This window comes from Ixodes scapularis, unplaced genomic scaffold (assembly GCF_016920785.2).
Source record: "Ixodes scapularis isolate PalLabHiFi unplaced genomic scaffold, ASM1692078v2 ptg001274l_1___fragment_1__unscaffolded, whole genome shotgun sequence".
In the NCBI taxonomy this organism is placed as follows: domain Eukaryota; kingdom Metazoa; phylum Arthropoda; class Arachnida; order Ixodida; family Ixodidae; genus Ixodes; species Ixodes scapularis.
Window position 1 is genome coordinate 739,704 of NW_024610129.1, and position 25,353 is coordinate 765,056.

Here is a 25,353-nt window from a genome sequence, read left to right on the forward strand (position 1 = left end):
TAAAATACGTCATCAGGTAACAGCAGCGTGATGCCAAGTGAATAACTTCTGCAAACATGAAATCCAGATAGAATCCATGTAGATGTCTAGTTTTATAATCCAGATAGAGAAACGTTATACTGGGTTTTTCGGTAGGGATGGATCTCTAAAAATCGCAAAACTCGATGTGTAACATACGAGTGTTCGATTTAAAGAATGATCTACCCGTTTAACACATCTAAAGTGGAATGACTTTTAAGATCACATCTTTAAGTGCCTCAAAATATTATTTAACTCACTAACTACGTTCTGAGACACATTTGTCGGTAGGTGTGAAACCGACATTAACGTCTATACCGAGGCGTTGACTTCAAAACAGTATTTTTGGTACACACCATACTAAACCAGAAACTAACGGACGACAAGGGCGCAAACACACACGTCTCAATCTTTATGAGTGAAGCAAAGTGATGAGCTGGAAAATGTGTGTGTTTGTCCCTTTGTCGTCCGTTCCTTGCCGGTTTAGAATCCTGTGGAACCTTAAGGAGCTCGCCTGCTTTATACATTTGGTTTCTGTTTTGCTCGTGACTTTATGTTTAAAAAAAATGTGGCCGCATCTCCACGTGGTGAATGATGTTCATTGCGGCGAAGCTGTGGTGGTGCTGATGATACTGATTTTATTGTTCATAGGTGGTGCGGAGTTCCGGATTGCGTTTCAACTTCATTATTACTGCTTAATGGTGGGGGAAATGCAGAGCCAGTGGTTCTTCTAGCGGATCAGCTTGGATCCGCTAGAAGAGGGGGGAACGCATCTCCACCGCTTAAGTCAACGGTCCATGTCAGAAAGAGAATGTGTTGTATGGATCGAGGTTATATACGCAGTTGAGCATTTGACCGCAGCGCCATCTCCTGTATTGGCGACGAGATCTTTGGGTGGCGCCGCCTCGCGGATGCTTTCTGTAACCTAGTCAGTAGGACGCTAGCAGACGACGCTATATGTAATCGTATGAGACATTTCTGTTAGTTTACAGCAGGGACGATTGATAATTATTTTTAAAATTTTATGACGTGTCATGAGCTTTTGTGGGACTGAACGGCAGCCCCTCCCAAGCTCTCTTGATAGATACCAGCTTTAAGATGTTCGAGAGCAAGCCTAGAACTTGGTAGCGCGCGCGCAGTCCAACGCGGATGCGCGGTTGCGCTGGTACTGCTTGCTGACTTTCTTTTGTTCTGGATTTAGCGTGTGGCGATTCTTTGTCTGTTGGTCCTGATTAGTTTAATCTAATTTTAATCTAGCAGCGTTAAGTTCGCATTCAGCAGGGCGTGAGGGGACAACTGTGCACGCGCGCGTTGTCGTTGTGGTGGTATGGAGCTCGCCGATACCGACGCTTCCGTCCAAGGTAAGGAATTTGCACGGCTCTGGAGTTGTTTCCAAGCATTCGTACGGAACTGCGTGAACCAAGTCTGAATTATTATTTTTCCTTTGCAGTGACGCTTCCCCTCTCCAGTATCAACGAGTACGTGGCACAGGAGTTTGCCACATCTCGACTTCTGCTCGAGGGAGAAGCCGTACTGGAAGCTGGGCACGTTGTGACGTGCAGTGTTAAAGAAAAAGTTGACAGTAACAGCACGTTTGTAGGTTTCGTGCTGCAAACATCGGCTTTAAGCAGAGACCCGCACGAGCTCGAGATCGTGGTGAAAGAGAAGACAGTGGCAGCTGCATCATGCTCGTGCAAAGCAGGGTACGCATGTTGTGAACTCTTAATTGATCTTCCCTGCTTTCGGAAGTTCCCTTTCCGGACACTTTTAATGTAGAATGTACGCTAACATACCTCGCATGCTCGTCCCGCAGGGGTAATATTTCGAGAGGGGGTTCCTCCGCTGAGGCAGAGCGTGCGAGTATTTCATTCTGAAAACTGGCAAAAGTCAATTGCTTGGACTGCAACAACTTCCCCATTGCATGAACCTTCAGTGGAGCTTGCTAAAATGAAAACGATACTTCGATGCAAGCGAATTACAAACATATTGGAGGAAACCAGTCTAATGTTATGTTGATCATACAAATTAAGCTAGAAAGGGCAACTATACATTGCTCGGCTTATGGTTCCTCATGGGTGCCTCTGTGAATAGTGTGACTAATGCCAGCTTCTACGACCCTTTTTTTTTTGTGTGTGTGTGTGTGGGGGGGGGGGGGGGAACGGAACGGACGGACAAGCCAGAAGATTGACAAACACGTGCGGGAAAGGTTTACATTAACCCATGATGCCAGGAGAAGGTGGTGCAGACATCAGTGCGTCGGAGCCATACCTTCCGCTAACTTCTGCCACTGCCATAATTTATACCATACCATTTTAAGGCTTGTATGTAAACACGGTAAACATGGAAGCAGGATGTCATCTCATTGCTTCAAAAAGAGTGCTTTTGGCGATTTTGTATATCTCAGAAATTCATTGTAAAGGCTTTACTTCACAGTAGCACTGTTTTCATTTTTAGGAGCTACAAATGCAAACACATTGTGGCCATGCTCCTGTACATCCATGCCACAAAGGTGTTTGAAATCTTGTCGTCGACCGACCTGCCACAGCAGTGGGGGAAAAGTCAAAAACAGGGTGTGAAGGACAAGTATGCACCCAGGCCAATCATTGAGCTTCCCTGCGTAAAGAAGGTATGTATGTGCAAGAATACAGCATACTACAGTGGATGGTAATTCTAAGAGGCAGCAAGGAAGTAATGTAGGCACAAATGCCCAGTACATGCGAGCCGCAATTGAGGCGTATCTCTGCGCCATCTGCCGATGGCTCGCCTGGTTTCGACTACCATATAGCGCATGCCTCTCCGACTGCTTACAGGCACGTCTGTTCTTCCGCTATTCTGCAACATGGTGCTCGCCTCAGAATCTGGCAAGACGTGCCACTTCAACGGCCGCCGTGATAAGTGCCTGCCATGGATGCTGCGACTGGAAATAGCACGAGTGGCTTGTGGTGCATATCGCAGGCCAATAGTGAGTCTGATTGCTGAGTTTGGCAATTCTGTGTTTTCCTTCATATGTCATGAACTGTTTTTTTTTTTGTGTGTGTGTGGCCAGTGACATTTACTGTTGATAGAAAAACTCCATTTATAGGGCCAAGGTCACGCAACACCAACTAAACTGGACAGTGCTTGCCTGGCAGTAAACCCAATCCAGGGCTAATGTGCTTCCTTATTCGAAATTCTAGATCAAGACAGCGAGTGACGCAAGTCTGGAGGGAGACGTCCTGGGCAAGCTACTGCAGGGGCTCCCATATCGCTCTGCTGCTCACCGTCACCGCGAGGAAATCCCCGTACATGGTTAGTCCACAAATTACTTTGATTGTTGGTATTGTGCCTGTAACATTTAGCAGTCACCTATAATGAAAAAAATATTATGGAATTACACTGCAGTCTAAAAGTTTTAGCTTAAAGAACGACTGTCAGCTGCCACATACTGATTGACAGCTTGAAGGAACAGTTGCATCATTGCCAGTTCTGAGCTACTCTGAAAACATTTTGAATCTGTTGGGAAAACAAAAAAAACATGACCAATATGGGCTCCTTATAGTGTTGTCTGCAGGATAGATTAACTTGGATCATTCTGAATAATGGGTAAGCGCCCTGTCATGTTCCGCGTCAGGGAAAGAGACAAAAAAGAAGTGTGATATGCTTGTGAAGAAGCGAAAAGCATGAGAACAAGAGATTCGGCGATGACCGATAGGACGGGTAGACTTGGCTATGACCCGGAGAAGCATCAATGACTCTCGGCAACAACCCGAAAGGCGACAAGAAACTTCCTGTACGTATCCATTCTTGGCAGTGGCCCGAACTGGCACCGGGAGGAACCTCTGTACCAACCTATTCTCGGCAATGACCCGAGGCAACCTGAACCACGACAAGGGTCCCATCACAAAGTAACAAGGACGCACATCCAGCAGTATAGATTAACTTCGGCTGAAACATCTTGGCTGAGGTGGTCATCTGGACGATATATGTGAGAATTTAGCGATGTCTAGTAGATATATAAATACTTGAGCGCTGATATGTCATATTTTATTAATATACATTTACTCTGGCCAACCACAAGAGTGAAAGAAAAGTATGCATGTGGTTGGAAGAGTAAATAAATGTATATTAATAAAATATGACATGTCAGTGCTCAAGTATTTACATACCTACAAGATGTGGGTACTCACATCCATCGTTCAGGCGACCACTTCAGTGAATATGTTTCAACGGAAGTTAACCTATATTGATGGATGTGCGTCCTTGTCACTGTGTGAGGGGAGGGACTCTGGTCATGCTTTGGGTTGCCTCGGATCATTGCCAACAGTAGGGGGGTGCAGAGGTTCCTCACAGTGTCCGTTCGGGCCGGCGCCGGGAATGGGTAGGTACAGGAAATTCCTTGTCGCTCTTCAGCTTGTTGCTGAGAGTCACTGATCTCCAGGTCACAGCCAAGCCCACCCGTCCTATTCCGTCATCGCCGAATCTCCTAACCTCGTGGTCTTTGCTTCTTCATGAGAACGCCACAATTCTTTTTGTTTTTTTCCGTGACGCAGAATGTGAAAACTTCCTTTGCTTTGCTTAGCTCAAAAATTGCAAAGTAATAATTTTCACCCAAGATCTTCAATTATTGTGCTGGTGGTAGCTACTAGGGGTAAGCCACCATATACCAGTAGAGGCCCAGGTGCTTTATCTATACAAGGGATGAGAGGTGGGAAAGCCTAATATTAGGAAAAGTTGACCCTCAAGGTATGCAATGAATTTACTGCCACACATAGATATGCTTTAATTTGAAGGACCAGCAATCGAGCTTGCTTGTTTCCTTTCCCCGATAGTCGAGCCTCATTGGTAAAAACCACTAACTGTGATGTGCTGCGTATGCTTTCGTGTGGACACGATAAATTTTGTTGAAATATATATAAATTAATTATGCTGAAATACTCAAACTAGGGACCGAGAATGGAACCCTCTCTCAAGTGGGATGTATCCTACTGCTTGACAATGACGTACCTTTGCGAGAAGCTGGGACGAATAAAGTTGTGTCATGATTTTGTCTTGTAGCTTTTCAGTGCATCGAGCCAGAGGAGTCGCCATCCCCACCACAGAGGCCAGCGACACTAACCGAGGCATTAAGAATGATGAGCAGAGATAATCAAGCATCTGATGACAGCTTCTACGAAGCCCTCCAAGAAATGTTTTCAAAGGCTGTTGTGGAAGAGATTGCCACACTTACCATCCAACAAGCAGAATCGCCAATATGGATGGAATACAGGACTGGTCTGATTAGTGCATCTGTGGCCTACAGCGTCTACACGAGGGTGAAGACCTTGAGGACAAAAATGGGTCCCCATGATTTGCGTCCCTTGTTCAAGGTCCTCATGCGAGAGTCGACCTTCCAGTCAGCTGCAATGGCAAGAGGGTCGCAAGACGAAAGCACTGCCAAGAGGAAGTACTTGCAGGAGTCAACCCACGCCAACCTCACGATCCAAGACAGCGGGCTTCTGATAATGGAGTCAGACCCATGTGTTGGGGCAAGTCCTGACGGGATCGTCACTTGCGACTGTTGTGAACGTCGATTGATTGAGGTAAAGTGCACAGATGGCATGCAAGGTTTCAAGAGCAGAGAGATGATGAAGAACAGTGATAATCATATGCTTAAGAAAACAAGCAGGTATTATTGCCAGGTGCAAGTGCAAATGGGTATTGCTCAGATTCGAAGCACAGACTTCTTTGTCTATCAAGACGAGCACACGCACATACTTTTTTCTGTGCATTTTGATGAAGTATTTTTCAGAGATGTAATTGAGAGGGCGGTTTTCTTCTTTAAGGAGTATATGATACCACTGATTACTGCGGTTTAGCCTCCTATGCACTGTTTTTGTGTAATTCTCCGATTTTACGCGACCGCCAATTTAGCACTGTGAAACAGGATGCTGAACCGAAATTTGGATTTACAAGGCTGCAGAAGTGTTCCAACAGGATGCTAGAAGCCCCACAATATACTCGTACAGCAGTATCTCGAACAGCTTGCCATATTTTTGGAAAAATAAGGGTGCCATTGAAGGAGGAATGTGACATTGCGATTCTCCCAGAACTGTTGAGGATGAGAGCAAGCGGCCACGCCTCTCTCCTCTTTGCTTCAGTTCACCTCTTCAAGGAGATGAAGCGAAGGGTAGAGGGGATGTCTCATCGGCCTCATTCAGTCGGGCCTTTCTTTTCCAAAAATACGGCCATCTGTTTGAGATAGCGCTGCATGAGCGACGTTTTTGAGCGTGTAGCATCCCGCCTATCGCTCCTGCCTTGCTTTGTCATTTAAATTTCGGATCAGCATAAGCACTGCTTCGTTTTATGCTTCTCTGCAGTCATTGTTCTCAGTGCTCCTTACACCCACTGGTTTTGTACAGTACGTGGCCACTCATTGAAGACATCACCTTGGGGCGTCTTTCCACCGTTTTGGAACCTTGCATGTCATTTGTTCACGCAATCACAACAGTCGCAACTGGAAAAGTGGTTGTCTTAATCTTAAAAAGTTGTGATGCACGTACTATTATTAACAGTCATCCCACTTCCGTTTCATGAATTTTTTTTAAGGTGTTCTTTCAAAATTGTGTACACCCAGATGCCTTTTTTGTTTAAAATGTTTTAGACTGCTGTGAGTTATATGTTATGAGTGGAGGACAAGTAGATGAAAACTATTTTGATTTGTCAAAGGTGTTTTACGAGTTAAATATACCTCTTGTGCAAATTATTTTTTATGGTACATGTCTAGAATTATGTACCTGGTTCACTTACGCTGTTAGACTTGTCATCCGCTAACAGGACCAGGTGATCAATTCTTGGTCCTCTTACGCTCAGCTTCACTTATGATGTCAAGTTGTTTAAGTGTCTTATGTTCTTTTAGACTATGTTATGATAAAGGATCATGTCACTCATTTCCCACTGGTACAAGCATAATCGATTGTTCCTTAATCCCACAATCAGTGAAAGCTTCGTGCCTCCATCATGGGATTAGTGATTACACCCGTTTTCTTCGATTTGCAATTCAGTATCTATGACTAGAGCCTTGGGCATTGAACATGCACAAAAAAAAAGCTAGTAGAACTTGACGCCAAACTTTATTGTTATTACTGTATTTCGAGCAAAAGTTACTGAGAAGCTAAAAGTAAAAGAAAACGTGTCGCTGGCATGGAACTCAGCTTTCACGGAAACAAATATTTGTCGTCTGCAAACAGTGGCTTCGAGATATTTACAATTCCTGCAAGCGTAGTAACAATGCTGTCAAGGTATGCAAGCAGATCAAGTGGGAACCGCTGCTGCAGGATCTTGAAGCGTTTGATGCGCTGAATGCTTCTTTCTACATGCACTCTGGCACTCGCAATGCTGGCATTTCTTTTTGCGTCACCAGGCGACAGCTGCTTCTTCTGGCCAAGAAAAGGTGGCCGGATCATCTCGAGCCCATGCTCATAGCACAAGTCTTCAATTAAAAAGCCCCTATCTACCATGACCTTGTCAATGTGGGGCTCACATTTGGTCAGAACTTCGCTTTCCCGGGTTATGTGTGTGTCGGAGGTCCTACCTCCGTAGGCACGGCTCACATAGCTAATGAGGCCTCCAGGGGTTGTGCAAATCAAAATCTTAGCAGTATAGGTTTTTTTGTAAATGCTGTACGTTAAGATCTGTGATGGCAGGTCTTTTGGTCGCTCAATTGCAATCTCTGTGCAGTCCAAGACCATCCTTGTCATGCGGTATTTATCGAAGTGCTTCGTGAGGCATGCAGTGACGTGGTCCTTGTCAGGCCAGTAGATTGCATGCCCGAGCACAGATGCTAGCAGTACAATGGCCTCCTTAAAAATACTCGACGCCGTAGTGCGGTGTACGTCAAACAGGACGGCCAGCAGCGAAAAAGACACATTGTGGTAAAGTTTGGTGAAGACGAGCAGGATAACATCCTCATTGCTAAGTGAGAAGCTCCTCTTCGACTGTTTCCTCCGAGCGTCGGTGAACAAATTGGCAATGTTATAGAACAGCTCCAAGCTCGAGATGCCCGTTAGCACTAACAGTGCCTGTTCGTCCTTAACAGTGGAGATGGTAATCAGTTGTCTTCTCCCCTCAGTCCATGTGTTCACTTGAACACCGATATCTCGCTTGAGGTGACACAGCTCCTCTTCAACATCTGAAATTGTTCACGTTGGCAATTGGTAATATGCACATTTGATAATGCAGAAGCCTGCACAATTCACAAAGGTTCCTGCTTTTCCCTACCATTGTCGAGTAAAAAATGGGGAAGCTGCAACACTCTGTCTACTCGGCTACCTTTCTACATGAACAAATGGTGCAAATAGAAGCAATATTGCATTTTTACACTAGTATCTTGAATATCTGGTGCATGTAATTCACTACATTTAATGCCCTTCAGGTCAGCCTATGCTACCACTTTCAATCAAACAGAATAAATGCATATGCCATCACCAAGCATACAAAATACAGTTTAAGATTGGAAAAAGTACAGTCATCTCTGCAGCTGTTAGCCATGGAACGATCTTGAAAAGAGCATGTGTGAGTAGATATTTCTTTAATACTGTCACGAATGACTGGTGAAGAGGCGAGAAAGAACGAAAGAAACTGAATGTTTAATAAGGCGAACTTGTGCCAAAACAAAATAAGTAGCACCGCAGGCGTCGGCGTAGCAGCAGTGTGAAGCGCTTGGGCAAGATTGGCTCCAGCTCGTCACACAGAGCCCTTATTATACATGTCTGGCCTTCGAGCAAATCGGCGTAGAAAGTTAGGTGCATAGGACATTCTGATTATGAACATGAGGGAAGGTTCTCGAATTTACAAGAACGTTAAAAAAAAAAGTGTGTCCGCTGCCCGGGTTCGAACCTCGGTCTTCTTCATGGAAGCCGCGCACGGTGACCACTAGGCTATGTGCCCGCTTGCGTTGATGCGCGTGGCAATACAAGCACAGACGATGATAACAGTGTTATATCCTCCGACCGTCTTCGAGTTACAATTGCGGTGTACAAAGAACCCATTTAGGTGGCCGTCCAGATTGTGTTCGCCGCTGGGCATGCGCTGTATAAGCTTGCCTCCATATTAGGGCGCCATCTTTCAGCACTCAAGAAAGGTGCCAAGGCACACAGAACCGATTAGCGGCCAAGGTTGGTGCGTGCTTGCCACTTGTTTCCGACGTAGTTAGATGGCACCCAAAAACGGTGGCTCGCGATTGCTCGGTAACAAGCAGCCCTCTCCACATCTCGGTGCAAAGCATTTGCGGATGCACTCCTTCCACAGGAATGCGGATAGCATCATCACCTAAATGGGTTCTTCTTGCACCATGGTTAGAATGCTGTAGAGGAGCGTGTGCTGTGTACCAGGCCAATGACTACTACAAATGTGAAGGCAAATGAAACACACCCATGATGGTGGCTGCGCTGTTCACACCAGCACTGGTAAAGGGGGCCAGTCCGGAAGCGGCTGCAACTGTGGCAGGGTCGGCATCGGCCTCACATTCAGCTCCAGGACTCTGGCAATCTGCAGCGAATGAAACTGCTCATTGAAATAAAATGGAGAATCAATGCCTTATCTATGTTTCTAAGGACACAAGCACAACATAGATCAAAAATGCAAATTAGTTGCCTTGGCATGTGCTTCGATAGTGAAACTAAAGTTTTGGCATTTGTTTCTGCTGCGTGAGAGTGCAGCCAAACACAAGTGCAAGCACTGAGCTTGCACTTGTAGCTTGCACTGTAGGTTCTTGCTGAAGCTGAGTATAGTTTTTGAGCATTTCTACGTCGGAGGCATATTAATTGACATGATTCACAAATCGTAGCCCCCCCCCCTTCCCCCAAGCGTAGCTGCCTCAAAGCTAGATATGCCCTTCAGGTCAGGCTTTGCTACCACTTTCAATCCAACAGAATAAATGCACTAGCCACCAAGCATACAAAATACAGTTTAGATTGGAAAAAGTACATTCTTTCTATTACCTTCGTTGCTGAAGTCATCTCTGCAGCTGTTAGCCATGGACAGTTCTTGAAATGAAAGGATAGCATGCGTGAGTAGATATTTCTTTAATACTGTCACGAATGACTGATGAAGAGGCGAGAAAGAACGAAAGAAACTGAATGTTTAATAAGGCGAACTTGTGCCAAAACAAAATAATAAGTAGCGCCGCAGGCGTCGGCGTAGCAGCAGTGTCAAGCGCTTGAGCAAGATCGACTCCAGCTCGTCACACAGAGCCCTTATTATACATGTCTGGCCTTCGAGCAATCGGCGTAGAAAGTTCGGCGCATAGGACATTCTGATTATGAACATGAGGGAAGGTTCTCGAATTCACAAGAACGTTAAAAAAAAAGTGTGTCCGCTGCCCGGGTTCGAACCTCGGTCTTCTTCGTGGAAGCCGCGCACGGTGACCACTAGGCTATGTGCCCGCTTGCGTTGATGCGCGTGGCAATACAAGCACAGACAATGATAACAGTGTTATATCTTCCGACCCTCTTCGAGTTACAATTGTGGTGTACGAAGAACCCATTTAGGTGGCCGTCCAGATTGTGTTCGCCGCTGGGCATGCGCTGTATAAGCTTGCCTCCATATTAGGGCGCCATCTTTCAGTACTCAAGAAAGGTGCCAAGGCACACAGAACCAATTAGCGGCCAAGGTTGATGCGTGCTTGCCACTTGTTTCTGACGTAGTTGGATGGCACCCGAAAACGGTGGCTTGCGATTGCTCGGTAACAAGCAGCCCTCTCCACATCTCGGTGCAAAGCATTTGCGGACGCACTCCTTCCACAGGAATGCGGATAGCATCATCACCTAAATGGGTTCTTCTTGCACCATGGTTAGAATGCTGTAGAGGAGCGTGTGCTGTGTACCAGGCCAATGACTACTACAAATGTGAAGGCAAATGAAACACACCCATGATGGTGGCTGCGCTGTTCACACCAGCACTGGTAAAGTGGGCCAGTCCGGAAGCGGCTGCAACTGTGGCAGGGTCGGCATCGGCCTCACATTCAGCTCCAGGACTCTGGCAATCTGCAGTGAATGAAACTGCTCATTGAAATTAAATGGAGAATCAATGCCTTATCTATGTTTCTAAGGACACAAGCACAACATAGATCAAAAATGCAAATTAGTTGCCTTGGCATGTGCTTCGATAGTGAAACTAAAGTTTTGGCATTTGTTTCTGCTGCGTGAGAGTGCAGCCAAACACAAGTGCAAGCACGCCGAGTATAGGTTTTGAGCATTTGTGCGTTGGAGGCATATTAAATGACATGATTCACAAATAGTAGCACCCACCTTCCCCACAGCGTAGCTGCCTCAAAGCTAGAAAAGCTATGGCATAGACGACACTACAGTAATATGACTAACCACCTGGTAGGTATTTGGCTTCGTTCAGCAACAGTGATGCAGAAAGACAACTGCAGTATTCAACACACCTGTGATTGTTGCTTCCTCGGTCATGTCGGCACTTGTATCCGGAGCCACCCCTGTTGCAGCAACACTTGTAGTAGGACCTCTACTGGCTGAAAATCATATGTAGAGGGACTGTGTGTTAGGGCTCGGGCATACTCCACCATCACGCTTTGTCGAGGGTGCACACTGAGGCTATTAATTTACTGTCACCTGACAAACCTCGTGAAATTACGCGGCAGAGATAAAGATTCTGCTGCTAGCCTGTGCTGCCATTCAGGTGACACACAGCTTAATAAGAGGTTCTCCATACTGCACGCGAAGGTTAAGAAGTGTTATGCCCTGCAGATTTATATAACTTGATTAACTGCCGGACATGGCCCAACAAATTAGCAAATGATTTATCAATTTTTAGACGAAGATAGATTATAAACTTAAAAGCTCTTGCTGAAAAGCATACCACACTTCTTGCTTAAAACAGTTGGGTCCGTAAAAAGAACGACCAGAATGATTCGTAGCAGGTGTACGACAGCTTCGAAACGAACCCCGCACCGCACCGCCCCGCCCCCCCTCCCTTGGTTCATTACCGATTACCAGTGACTTACTCGCTCTTCCAGGTCTCGATCGCGGAATTGGTTTCGGCCGTTTCGCGTCAAACGGGCGGATAGGCAAGCATTTACTTGGAACGGCCCCAGGAGCCAGCCACCGCCTCTTCCAGCCTGTTGAGGGAATGCATTTGTTTACTCGTTTGCAAAGCACAGGAACAAGTGAACTCGAAACTAATGATAGAATATCACTCACCGAGCACCTTGTAGCCCACAGGGTACACGAAGTCACTTTCATCGAAGTGCTTACTACATACGCGAGAGCTTTTCGAGTTCGTCTTGCCCATTTTCAACTTGGTCAGCCACTCCTTTCTGACTTTCCTGTCGCGCGGATAATAATAAAAACTTGCGCCCGTCTCACCGTGGTAGGTGTTGCACTGCGGTACCGAGCAGTACACCACCATCTCGGCGCTTGGACAACGCGTGAAACAACCTTTGTCGCGTCTAGAAAACTTCAAAAGGAACGATCGCAACCACCCGAGCACCGAAGCGTAGCGCGGCCGACCTAGGAGGAGGCATCCACCAGTCCTACTGCTTACGTCACAAACGATGATGATGATAGCTGGAAAGCGCCCCCTATAGTTCGCGCACGCCGCCAATAGACGTTGAGCGACTACATGCAACGTTGAAGTGTAGCGTAGTGTGCAATAAAGAAAAAAAAAGTGTAGCGTAGTGGTTAAGACGTCTGCCTCGTAAGCAAGCGGTTCCCTATTCGAGCCCCTAAACAAACGTACTTTTTTTTTTTTTTTTATATTGGCCGATTTTGGAGGCAGTGCAATTGATGTGAGCACGGACGCCGGACAAGGCTAGATTCTAAGGAGCTTCGCCCCTAAGAAAAAAAAACTGTACCATGGAGTCAATATTACGCTACGCATATTTGTTGCTTTCGGGAGAAAAATGCGACCTGCCTGCGCACTACTCCAGCTTCCTCGCCAAAGCGGGAATAATTCGTGTCGCTCAGTAATGTCAGCACACCACGAGACAGGCCTAGAAAATGGTATACCATCACGTATCTCCGATCCTCACTATTACCGCCATTTTGATAAACGAGTGGCGCCACATATAGACAGTTGGAGTCGTGGGTGTAACGTGACACCTTCGCGTCACGTCACGGGGTAAACTTTCCCGCGGACTTTAGTGGGCTAAATGCCCCGTGGCCCACATCACATCTGTCAGCCACGTTAACTCTCCTTTGAGAATCTCCCCCAAACCAACAAAAAGAAACAAGAATATTGCGTTAAACAGAAATCACCAGTAGTATTAATATTAATTTTGGTTCACATGTAAAACAAAACCAGTCAATAAAGATACCCTCGGGTGACGTAGCCTATCTGTGTTTCTTTGCTTTGCAATTAACATTGATACTCACCATTCAAAACAAGCTCTCACAAATAAGTTTATTCTGCCAGCATTTTAGCTTGCTAATGAATACCAACAATTATCTTTATATAATTAAATGCATATTTTTCTGCTATTGAAGCATATGGTTATATAGCATCGTGAAACGAAAAATGTGAGTCGCTACTCTTGCAGGTGTTTCTTGTTTCAATTTACTATCGTTAGCTTGGTTTGATCTATGGTTTTAGTCAGCGCCATGCACATTCCTGCAGCTCATGTTAGGAGTGAGGCCTCACGTCATGGAGGGTTTATGAGTCAGTCTTACCATTTGGAGAGGGTGTTCGTGTTTATTTCTAAGCGCATTTTTTTCCTTCCGTCAAAGGACTTGATAATCTTCATGCACTTACGAGTTTTCCGAACAACCAACAAGCTCTCAGAATCGAACTGACAAAAATAGGACAAAGGGAACCGACAGTATTGCTCTATCACAAATTCGTCGTCGGCTCCAAACAGGAGGGTTACAAGCTGACCGTTGCCGACTACGAGGGTCCTCATCAAGGTAGGTATCGGTTCTGCCGCAGTGCCTTTCGCAACAAATGCGAAGAATGTGGAATGGCGCGTGTTATTGAGCGCTTTGTCAGCAGGGAGCAGGACCTCTGCGGCTCTGCCGATAGAAAACCGAAAATTGAAAACAAGCCCAAACTGTTTTTGAAAGGCTGTAAATGCTTGGGGCGCTTTCTGTCTTTCTACGTGCGCTGATTTTGTGATTCTAGACGGTTGTTAGCTATTTTCTAGCTGAAACATCGTTTAAATTTGTTAATTTAGAAATTCAAATTCCCAAACCTAATTCAGAACTTCGTTATCGCAGACGCTAATGATTGTTCTGAATGTACCCTTTTAAGAAACTAGAACGAAATTAAAATCTTCTGTGTGACGTGTAGTTTCGCATGAACAATTCGGCTCATGTTCCGCGAAACACGCCGGCATGATCCACCTTTTATGAGATGGTAAAAATGATGTGCTATAACAGGGGTGGCCAGAGTGACATGGGGTTAGAGATGCAAACAAAACTATAAACGTTCTGAGAGCCGCAGGACAAAAGGAAGTAGCAATTCAACTACACTAATTGAATTAATGTAATTTAATTACTTTCTTTTAAATTTGTAATTGCGTTTAATTACTTTGGGCTATAAGGAATTGTAATTGTAATTTAATTACTTTCTAGCTTCAGTAAGTGCAAAATTTCGGGCACAATTACAAATTACTTTTGCAAGACTGCGGCTCTGGCGGAATGCCTCTGAAAGCCTCAGTGCCCGCACCAGCGGCCTAGCTCTCGGTGACACACTCGCAGTTCCAAGTTTATTTTCTGTTGGCTTTACTTCGTATCATATTGGATTCAGCGTTTTGGAGACTGACTTCTCACCTGGGAATATTGTCACCATTGATTCAGGAGCCCCGATTCGGTTCTTACATAATTCTGAACCATCATAGTTCCAACTCAATGTAAATAAATCAATGAATCAATCAATCAATCAATCCTTTATTTCACATCAGAAACTGATGTAGGCTGCAGGGGCAAAAAGTCAAAAGTATGACTTGACAAGGCCTCTGCAGCCTTACAATTGGCACACGGCGACATACTACACATGAAGTAATAACATTAAGTTTTCAGCTTTAAACATTAAGCAAATAAATAAATAAATAAATAAATAAAAAAGAACCAGAAGAACAGCATAAGTTAAACACGCTGTTAAAGATAACAAAAAAATCATATACATATATATATATACACATACACATATACATATGTATATACATACATGTATATACACGCATACATACACACACATACATACATACGCATCATACACACGCGCATATACACACATATATATAAGGCACATAGCATATTTAGGTACATGACAGGACAATAACATAAAACGTCTGTGTGTACATGCGTTCCTATTAGCACGTGTGGATTATAATAACACTATTAAAATATTCCGAGAAGACTAATTGTCGTATATTTATTTGTCTGGCTAGCGAAATTGTGTCAACCTGATTTTACTTTACCGATCTGGCTCCTTCGAGCATATGAGCTAATTTAATATTATTTCTTGAAAATAAAAGAATGTAAGACTTCATTGCCCCAGACTGTCCAGTAGTATTAATAATTTAACATAATTCACACGAGTAACGTACAATACATGACATTTACACAGCGATGCCTAAGCCTCCTCCTAAGTGGGGCAAGCAAAGAACAAATGCGTTGCATTCTTAACTACTCGCTTAAAGTCATATGGCCCAAGTCGAATCGCTCTCATAGATAAGTAATTGTATTACATTTTAAAAGTAATTTGTAGTCGTAATGAATTACTTTCACTTACTAGTAATTGTAATTGTAATTAAACTACTTTTAAAGCAAAGTAATTGTAAATGTAATTAAATTACATTTTGAGAGTAATTTATCCACGTATGGGGCATCTTTATGCCGAAAAGCAATATGGTTTTATGTACGTTGTCTAGTACAAGACTGCCAAGACTATGAGCTTTTTTATTATTTTTTTATTGTAGAATATTGTTTTGTCTTGGTGACACGGGAGGAGAAAGGGGGCAGACTTACCAAGGAGCCGTGAGCCGCACTTGGGCGCGTGAACAGCCGCACGCGGCTCGAGAGCCGCGGTTTGGCCCTTTGCTATCATGTTAACTTTTGACTGCTGTTTCTTACCAGGTTTTGTTTACCATTCAGTTCAACTGCATACATCCGTAGTGACTGGTACAGCTGAAGCCCCAGCACGATTCCGGACATTAATTATTGACACTTTAAGTGGGTTGTCGAACTAGTCAGACTAAATGCATTTTCGGAAAACCCAGGCTTTAGTCTTCCCAACTTGCTATTTATTATCTCTCCATTTAGATTAGCAATTGAGAAAGCAGCAAATGAAGGTTCTGCCAAAATCAACATTCAGATTTTCCCGCGTTCTCCAGCAGGGTGATGTCACACGCTGTATAACTTGGAAGTCGAGCAGACAGTTTAAAACGACACTGTACTTTAAGCGTTTTTTTTTTTTTTTGGCGTGAGCTAGCTTAGAATTTATTGCACGCCACCAAACAAGTACAAACTTTGCTGTCCCCGTATAGTAATCCTATATAGGAATCAATAAATGTATTGAAGAATGATAACGGCCGTACCTTTGTAGCGGGCGGTAGCTTGCTCCACTTAGCGTCACGTTTTTGGCGTCGCGTTTTCAGTGTTGTCAATGTTACCATGGAGCCTTTCGGACCAGATTTTAAAATGCATTAACTTCAGAAAAAAAGTACTGTGATTTGTAATTTAAGTTACTAGTTCAGTTGTGTCAATCAATGCGTCTAAACAATTTGTATGCAAATCAGTTTGGAAGTAACGAAAATCATTTTGTGTTCACTGACGCAGTAAAATGATTCTAGATGTTTGCCTATAACAGAACATATTATATCACAGAACATAATATTTTATATTTGCTGCTTGTTAGAATATCGTAATGCAAGAGCCGTCAACACCCTTGCTTGGCTGACACTGGTGTTTTGGCATGCACAGATTACGACGCGTTGTCCTACCACAACGGACAGAAGTTCACCGTCAAGAAGAGCATGACGCAGCCACCCGACGGAGACAGATGCTCCGCAAGACTAAGTGGTGGCTGGTGGTTCAAGGATTGCAACGAGGCAAATCTTAACGGACGTAAATTCACCTACACTTCGCCAACAAAGGCCCTCGGTATTACCTGGCACATCAAAGGCCAAGAAGAATCCTACTATTATCCCTACGACAGTGTGGAGATGAAGATCAGGGACTACGACTATGGTTTCTGCACGGGCGCTTTTAGATCCAAACGTATCTAATTTCTAATTTCTGCTTCGGTGCAAAAAAAGAAAAAGCACTAAATTGCGCGGAAGTTGCCATTTACGATATGCTCCGTTAATTTCTCGCTTTTTGACTTTTTTTCTGCAAGCTTTGGAAATAAAATATCACTGCTAGAGAAAACAGCATGAATTGTCTTGGCTCTCCCGGCTACCGCCAACGCCCAACGCTAAAGCGGCGGTCCCACTGCTTATGCATTTTACAAAAGAGACGCTGCAAACACTGTCTGAGGCCTTCCTTGTAGATGAGGGTCCCGTCACACTGGTCATATCAAAACCCATTTTATACATGTTAAAAGCATACATATGCACGAAGCACACACGCTTGAAACCTGATTGAGGCGTGAAAGCAGTGAAATCATGACTGCAGCCCGTGTCGTTTCTATGACGTACGAGCAGTGTGTGAGCGGCTTAAATTCACCAACTGCGCACCATTAGCGCCGACTAAAGCGCGGACCACATGGCGCGTTTTTCTGCACGCGAAAACGCGACGCGCTATGAACGCTCGCGCGGAAGCTGGCGCGGCACCAAGCACCGCCGGCCGCGCGTTATCAGCGTTGCCAGATAACAGAATTCTCAACACGCGATGTAAATCTTGACGCAAATATTAAAAATGAGAACTAAAGGAACAAATAAGTAAATAAAACTGGTTTGTGTGTCAAAAGACACACCTTTTAATTTTATATGGGAAATAAAAATGCTTTTGAACACTTCGAAATGGGCTGAATACGAAAGAGCGTACTGTGCAGGATCACGTGATAGTTCGACCGACCCTCATTGGGCGAGACCCGCTTCGACGCCTCGGCACGCGCGTCTTGTTCTGGGTCGGCTGGAAACCAACGCTCCCGCGAAAACGCGCGCCCGCGCGCAGGAAATGACGTCAGTTTTACAATGACGCGCCTGAGTCGCGAGCAACGAGGTAGAGGGGCTTAGAGCGATAAACCGGGGCTCCGGTCTGCACTCGAAAGTGACCCCCATAAGGCGGCTGCCATTGTACGCAAATTTGACCACACGTCACATGACCAAACCAAATACGTGACGTCACAGGAAAGATGGCAGCGCCCTTGCAGCGGCTGGCCCCAGCTGGGCTGGAGCTTGTCGGATGCTTTTTTGGTTGTCGTTCGTCTCGGCGAGTTGATTTCAGACGCGGAAGCCGTCAAAGGAGGCCGGTCGAAAGCGAGTTCAGAGTTCAGCGTGGTGTTTGACGTAGGTATAACGTGAAAATACGGAGGAACGGTGTGCATTTCGCTGGTGACCGACCGGGATATTGCCACGGAAGAGACAATCTGACCTACGTTGCTCGGACCTCGGATTGATTCGGATACCGCTAGGATAAAAGTTAAGGCGACGTTTCTGTGCTCTCATTGACCATCGGAATCTTCGAGGTTTGCAGTGAAGCGTGGGCAATATATTTGGATACACAGTTTAACGACGGAAATTGCATGAGTCGTGCTTGGCGGTGTGCAATCGCGGTGCAGCTTCGGTCAAATGACCGAGGGCTCACTTCGGTTGTGCGGCGCACCGGAAGGCTGCCTTGAAGCTGGTAGTTCCCGTGCCGTGCTGAATGATGCTGTGCTGCTTACAAATTGTTCCGGCGTAGAAGTGCACTTTCACGGAGCACAGGTGTGCGGCGCACCGAAGAGCTGCCTTCAAGCTGGTAGTTCCTGTGCCATGCTTTAGGTGATGCTGTGCTGCTTCCGAAATTGTTCCGGCGTAGACGTGCACTTTCACAGAGCACAGGTGTTGCAGTTGGTATTGATCCCGCTGGTCTGTCGCACGTTTCGTCAACACAAACGTTCATCCACACTCGTTACGCGAATTACAAGCTGTCCGGACATTTCATCGAGCGTGTTACGTACCCAGCTCACGCCGCTTTGTGGCAACAGTCTGCAATGGCTCATTGCCAGAAAAGTGGTCCCACATCCATTTCAGTTGAGTACGTCCACGGCAGTCGCCAAACCCCGAAGGAGAGGATTTATTCGGACAAAATGCCACTAAAGCAATGCAGCTTCTTCAGTGTTCAGGATAGATTCTCTTCTGCGAGTTTTGTTATACTGTCACGGATCCTTGTTCCAGTACTCTCTTCTATCAATATTCACTATTTTGGGACACTGCAGGTCATGCTAAGCTCTAATCGTATGTTCAGGTGGAGGTGCTGGGCACTTTACCCATAGCCCTTCACTCTGTGTGAACCCGGTGGCTCTTCAGCCGAGTTACCCGATAATGGGACACGGCTGGCGGACTATCCTGCGTCTTATGCCCCTGTCGAGCCATAAGCAAAGTCCTGACCCGAGCCTGGCAGAACAACCGCAAGACGACCGAGTACCACAAGGAGTAACCTCGGAAATACACCACGAAGCACCTGAAATCCGAGCCAGTTGCTGCTACCAGGAAAAACCACCGGAATTCGGTCTCCTGTCAGAAAATCCGAAGCTGACTAAGCCAACAATGACAAGCCTGTAGCAGCAAACCGTGTCCCCTCCCACCATTGTTTGCATGCCCGTCGCAAATCACACTCCGACGCTTTTTCACGCAAGCTGTATGAAGACGTCAAGGACTGGATTGAACAATATGACAGTGTCGCCCGCCACATTGGGTGGACAGACAACCAGCTCCTGCAGAACCTATACTTCTCGTGGAGGAAACTGCCGGCGCTGGTCTGAGAACCATGGATCCTCCTTAACGTCATGGGAAGTTTGCAAGATCGAGCTGAAGCGCGCATTCGTCAGCCAACATCAACGAGAGAGAGCCGCATTCTTGATTCTGTCCAGGGCACTGCCCCAATGAGAGCGCCACCGCACTCGTGGAGGATGTTTTGCGCTTGATCGAGCGCCCACGCCCACGCCCACGCCGACCTTGATGCTGCAGAAGACAAGAACCTAAGAATCCCATGCCCCTCACGTGAGGGACAACACCTTTGGCAGCCTTGTCCGCAACCCCCCAACAACAGTCGAAGTGTTCATATCACTGAGGCTTCCAACATGGAATGTGCACTGCATGCCCGAGCCTGCCACTATGAACAACTTCCCGGCGTCTCGACACTCGAGTTGTCCAGCTACTACTTCGACGCCAGCCTCCCAGGCATCCACGACGTTGTCTGGGACGAGATCAGGAAGCTACTCCCTGGCATCAGTTGCCCGGCTTTTATTTTGATTGCCGAGATTGTTTCGGAACAAGTTTGACAGGTATTTCAACCGAGACTTCTGCGAGCGAAGCGGCACTTGACAAACCAAGGGCAACTTACGCCACAATGGCACGACGACCGCCACCGGCTGCCCCTTTGTATTCAATGCCAATTCAATGAGACACTCTAACGCCGAAGCATTCCCGGCATCGTGTGTAGGTCTGTGCTCAACAAAGTACACCGAGGAAAACGTAGGTGATGCGAATGTGCGACCGAAAACCACTTTGCTACCACTGCGTGAAGCCGACCATGTCTACCAAAGTAGCCCGTACCAATGAATTGGTCGGCGAGGGTTCGTGCCAAACGACCCTCGATTACGTCTCGAGGAGCGACCACGGGAGATTAAGGATTACCTTCGGCGACCTTTTGTCCCTGATGCCGAAGGTGCTGAAACGAAGATTCTGAATCCCTGATTACCCCAAAGCTCCTCATGTCCATCACCTCAACAAGAGGTAAGCACGACAAAGCAGGTGAACGGCGATGCAGTGACAGTGGATTTGGTGTCGGTTGTCGTCCAAGGACAATACCTAAAAATTTGCTGACACCAATTTTCTGTGTCCACTCCACGAAGTACACAATTTCCAACTTTGAGGGAGAATGCCCCTGAGTGACTTGAAGGAATAGAATGGTTGGTTGCTCTCAAAAGTGAACTGCAAGCATCACCAGACTTGGATAGCAAACAAAAATTGTTGCCAGCTTTCAAGTCAACGGTACAGCAAAAGGCACAGCCACGTAAGCAATACATGCCCGAGCTTGCTACATTGATGCCGAAAACTACCAGGAAAATTTTCGGATTAGAAGCCAGCCCTGCAGCTTTAGTGCATCAGACGTCAGTGGCCGCACATGACGTATGATTACAAGACAGCATCAGTCGGTCAAAGTTGCCACTCGACCAAACTGAACACCGACGTGCCAGGAGCGTTATCCGACAACAAGGTCCACAGGTACTACGACTGAACGCCTGACACGAGACTGTCGCAGAAAGAACTCGTTATGGAACCATTTACTAAGAATCAATAATTACGTAATCAAGTGGAAATAAACATATTTGATACACTAACCCGATAAACATATTTCCGCTTGCCTTCATGCCTTGAGAGTCTACACACCGAGAATTGTGTCCACTGCACGCTCTGGACCTTACGAGGACACTCGCTTCTCTGACCCTTCAATATTAATTAAGGGGTCATACCAGACTCGCAGACTTCTAGCAAGGGGCTGCACTCGTTCAACCTTTCCTGAACATGTGGTGCATCCGAAAACCAACTCCAGTGATGTGAAAATGTTATTTATTAATTTATTCCTTCCAGGGGCCTTCGTAGGCATTCCAGAGGGGATACTTAAAACTACACACATGATAATAGCATTAAAGCACACTGCTGTAACTTGTTAATTGGAAAAACAAACACACCTCTGAGCATATAGTTTAATAGTATGTGTTGATGCATTGTTATATAGCATGACACTTCCTATATGTATGACACACTAGACCCTTTGCAGAACCTTATCAAGCAACACAACCGTCACCATGTTTTTCGGCGTAAAGCACACGAATGGGCCCCAGTTCACGTCGAACGCTAATGCAGCATTCGAGTCCAATAGGTGCTGAGCCGAATTCACAGGAATGGCGGACATAACATTCTTGTCGAACAAATGCCCAAACTCTGAAAGCCTGGGGTAATTACAGTAGTAGCTGCTGTAATTTGTTTTATCAGAATTTGGCAGACGGCAAAGGCTACAGTCTCGGTGAGTCAATACACACATTGGAGAGAGGCACATGACAGCATATCACCAGAGTGCTCGTCTGCACAGATTTGTCACACACCTTCGCTCCGTCTCTCTGATTGGCTCGAGGGGACTGTGGCGGTTGGCCTTTTCCAAGTTACGGTGATGCGAAGTATAGACAGCCCACACTTTTAAAAAGAGTCTATTGAAGAGACCGAAAGGAATGGTAGTCAACATTTTTCAACAAGACTGCTCTCCAGGCAAGGGATGAACACAAATATGAATCATCTTATCCAGGAAATTAGAACAATTAAATAATTGACCGACTAATACAATGCACTCTTGATGGAAAAGGGTATAGCTGCAATAAATCCTACAAAACAGAAAAAAATGCGCAGTTAATCTATGCATGCACCAAAACCGTTGTTCTTATAGCAAGTCGAATTGCTTTGAAGCAGGTGCCTGCAACGATTTATTCTTCCCCATACTCAATAAAACGCCAACCTCGTAGCTGAAAATAAGGGTGCACGTCGCACTCACACACAAAAGAAAAAAGGAAGAAAAGCGATCGAATGTAGAATCGTGGATTAGCACAAAAGGTTAAAATCGCAGGAGCTTCCTCGCTAAAAGTTGCTATGGTTGTTCGGTGACGGAGGGCTGAAACAACTTCCCTTAGGCCCTAACGCGACGTATACATTTCGCGTAGATTCTCAGATATTTCAACGTTCAAACAAAGCTAAGAGAATGCGAAAATTTTATGTTAAAAGCACTCAAAGTTCTATCGATCCTCGGACACATCCCGGAATCCGAGCACCGGTACGGCGATGCAGAGCTGATGCTGTCTCACAGGCGTTAATATCGATATGATCCAGAGCGATCTTGCGCAAAAACGGTATAAAGTCTCATTCCTTCATATTTTCACATTATACCTGCGTCAGCGAGCACGAAGAAGCCCGAAGTCGTCGGAAAGCAGCTGCACATCACGGCTACCGCGCACCGAACAAACTCGCATCCGCCAGCTCTGGGCGCTGCCATCTTACCTGTGACGTCACGGCTCTTGGGAGGTCACGTGACGAGTGGTCACATTTGCGTAAAATATGGCGGCAACCGGGGGGGGGTGCCACTTCCGAACTTCCGGTTTATCACTCTAAGCCCCTCTACCTCGTTGGTCGCGAGCAAAAACGCGCCATGCGGTCTGCGCTTTAGTCGAAACCGAACGAGCATAGTTCCAAATTGCACAAATAACGTTGTATTTAGGAAGCGGTTTCCAGAGCCGTATGTGTCTGCGCTGTAAAGGAACAACTTGGTCCTCGGTGCACCACTTACGAGGCGTGGTTGTTAAACAACACGTGGCTGAACACTCATTCTCCGCTCGCATGTAACCCTAGCGGTCCGAACCAACAGATGGACACGACAGGCGTCCCCTCATTTTACCTGTCCTTCGTCGCTTTTTTTTTTTTTTTTGCGCTGGGTTTTGTTAGCAACGTAACTTTTGTTCTGAAACGCTGGCATCTCGCTCGAACCAGTTCATACCCCTGGCGCTACATCTGGGCGTAGAACAGCTCATTTCTGCTCATAATTTGTTTTCAGGGTTACAAAAATCAGAAATCTGTGTGTGTGTGGGAGGAAGGGTGTTGCGCATGATACATAAAATGTTTTCTCGTTAGAAACAATGCTGCAGCTCCGGCACAGCCCTTCAGCAGCGCCGCCCTTTTCCTCTTTTGTCTCGTTCACAGTTCCTTGTCTGGCCATTTTAATTGTCGGCGATGCGGGACTTTTTTACAGCATCGATTGTAGCTTTGTTTCACGTCGTACTATAAAATGTCCGCCTCCTCACATGTGATAATATTTTCCAGCGAGTCAGTTTCTGCTGCGAGTTGTTCCATGAAATCAGAAACGTTTCCTCCCGACGTAACATGACGTTGCTTAAATTAGGTTAATTGGTTGCAAAGATCGGCGATTGATTGATTTATTCTGTTATCTACATCGCCCTTACCCGGGCATTATTGTAGGGCGAAGACAATACCAAAAGGCGAATAAAATATAAAACACACATCGAAAATATGCGTACGATTCGAAAACAGTTCAAATGACATCAGGTATAAAAATAATGACATAATATAAAATTTGCGACAAAACAACAAATTGGCAAGCACGCAACCAAACAAATCCACAAATAGACAGTAAGCGAAAAAAAAAAAAAGTTCTGCAGAACCGAAAAAAAAAATGAGGAAGCTGCAGCCGAGGAGACAATTTTATCTGGTATGCTATTTCGTTCGTTTACAACATGGAGATATTACAATGATCACTATAGGTTCAGGTATCGCTAGTGTGCTATTGCATATTAAAGCAGACAGCAACCAGTCTAAGCTTACCTTCCGGTAATGCATTCCCATGGAAAACGCAAATGCGTTTTCTCTTGGCGATCGATTATAAGAGCAAAGTCTGCTTAGTGCTGTGACAGAATAAAAAGATTGGAACGTTTTACAATCGGACGTACAAAAATATGTGTCTGTTAGAGCATTTTCCTTTAGAATTCATAATGGTGAACACTGCGCTAAAATACCCCAACATGTATAATACGCGTTTACGTTCCAGACTGCTACTATAGGGCACGTATTTACGCATAAAATCAATGTTATGAAGCCCATAAAGTGAATCAGCTTGATGAAATGCCAGAAGGATGCTAATATAGGCAAAATCAAACAATCTAAACACACAACAAGAACAAAGCATGGAGTTATGGGACGGAGAACACGTACTGGATTAGTAACAAACTGTGCATAAGTAACATGCTGCGTGTCCGTTATCTGAATGCGATTACAGCTTGAATCAACCCTATGCACTTTTTATTTGTTCTTTTTTCTTCAGTTGATAGTTTGGCTTGACATATCATGCTGTACAACGTAGACCTGAGTCTAAATTTTTGCCGACTTAAATATCGCACAGTAATAATAGAAAAACCAATTAATTAAATAAATTACACTTCTATAATGTGAAGGAAGCTACATAGTACCCGTAACGAGTAAAGAAACTACGCTGAATTCTAATATTCCCTGGCGAAGAGAAAAATATCCCGTACGTTTTCTCATAGGAATACGCAGAAGACTGGAAACGTAGACTGTTTGCTGTTTCCTTCAATTCGCAACTGGAAGTCCCGTAGACACTAGCGCCAGCTGAGCCTCTAGCGTTTATTGTAATAACT

General features: G+C 45.4%; 3 protein-coding genes across 4 annotated transcripts in view; 2 read left to right on the forward strand and 1 right to left on the reverse strand.

The window, feature by feature from the left end:
• The window catches only part of LOC121834511 (ficolin-1-like), a 103,987-nt gene extending 86,737 nt beyond the window's left edge, over positions 1 to 17,250 (forward strand). Inside the window, exons 4-5 of the mRNA XM_042288204.1 lie at positions 13,722 to 13,898; positions 16,917 to 17,250. Of these exons, the coding sequence (XP_042144138.1) occupies positions 13,722 to 13,898; positions 16,917 to 17,221 (482 nt within the window). The 3' untranslated portion in view covers positions 17,222 to 17,250. The remainder of the gene's footprint in view (positions 1 to 13,721; positions 13,899 to 16,916) is intronic.
• LOC115328762 lies at positions 911 to 5,992 on the forward strand. The gene is made up of 5 exons (XM_040211856.3): positions 911 to 1,379; positions 1,469 to 1,721; positions 2,473 to 2,644; positions 3,195 to 3,306; positions 5,053 to 5,992. Exons 1-5 carry the CDS (start codon positions 1,346 to 1,348, stop codon positions 5,850 to 5,852), a joined length of 1,371 nt encoding a protein of 456 aa, XP_040067790.1. The 5' UTR covers positions 911 to 1,345; the 3' UTR covers positions 5,853 to 5,992.
• Positions 6,982 to 12,597, reverse strand: LOC121834510. 2 transcript variants are annotated; one of them, XM_042288202.1, is made up of 5 exons: positions 12,198 to 12,597; positions 12,002 to 12,115; positions 11,423 to 11,509; positions 10,902 to 11,018; positions 9,279 to 9,522 (listed from the first exon to the last, which is right to left on the reverse strand). In XM_042288202.1, exons 1-5 carry the CDS (start codon positions 12,403 to 12,405, stop codon positions 9,377 to 9,379), a joined length of 672 nt encoding a protein of 223 aa, XP_042144136.1. In that variant the 5' UTR covers positions 12,406 to 12,597; the 3' UTR covers positions 9,279 to 9,376. The 2 variants fall into 2 exon arrangements, with proteins under 2 accessions (XP_042144135.1, XP_042144136.1); XM_042288201.1 differs by lacking the exons at positions 10,902 to 11,018; positions 11,423 to 11,509; positions 12,002 to 12,115; positions 12,198 to 12,597 and adding exons at positions 6,982 to 8,164; positions 9,975 to 10,830 and having other exon boundaries at positions 9,406 to 9,522.
• Positions 17,251 to 25,353: the final 8,103 nt, after the last annotated feature.

Coding starts and splice junctions, on each gene's coding strand:
- LOC121834510 (XM_042288201.1), bottom strand. CDS start 10,011: ATGGCTAACAGCTGCAGAGATGACTTCAGCAACGAAG. Junction 9,523..9,974: donor AGATGACTTCAGCAACGAAG/GTAATAGAAAGA, acceptor CATTCGCTGCAG/ATTGCCAGAGTCCTGGAGCT. Junction 8,165..9,405: donor CAGCGCAGCCACCATCATGG/GTGTGTTTCATT, acceptor GAACAATTTCAG/ATGTTGAAGAGGAGCTGTGT.
- LOC115328762 (XM_040211856.3), top strand. CDS start 1,346: ATGGAGCTCGCCGATACCGACGCTTCCGTCCAAG. Junction 1,380..1,468: donor TACCGACGCTTCCGTCCAAG/GTAAGGAATTTG, acceptor TTTCCTTTGCAG/TGACGCTTCCCCTCTCCAGT. Junction 3,307..5,052: donor CGAGGAAATCCCCGTACATG/GTTAGTCCACAA, acceptor TTTGTCTTGTAG/CTTTTCAGTGCATCGAGCCA.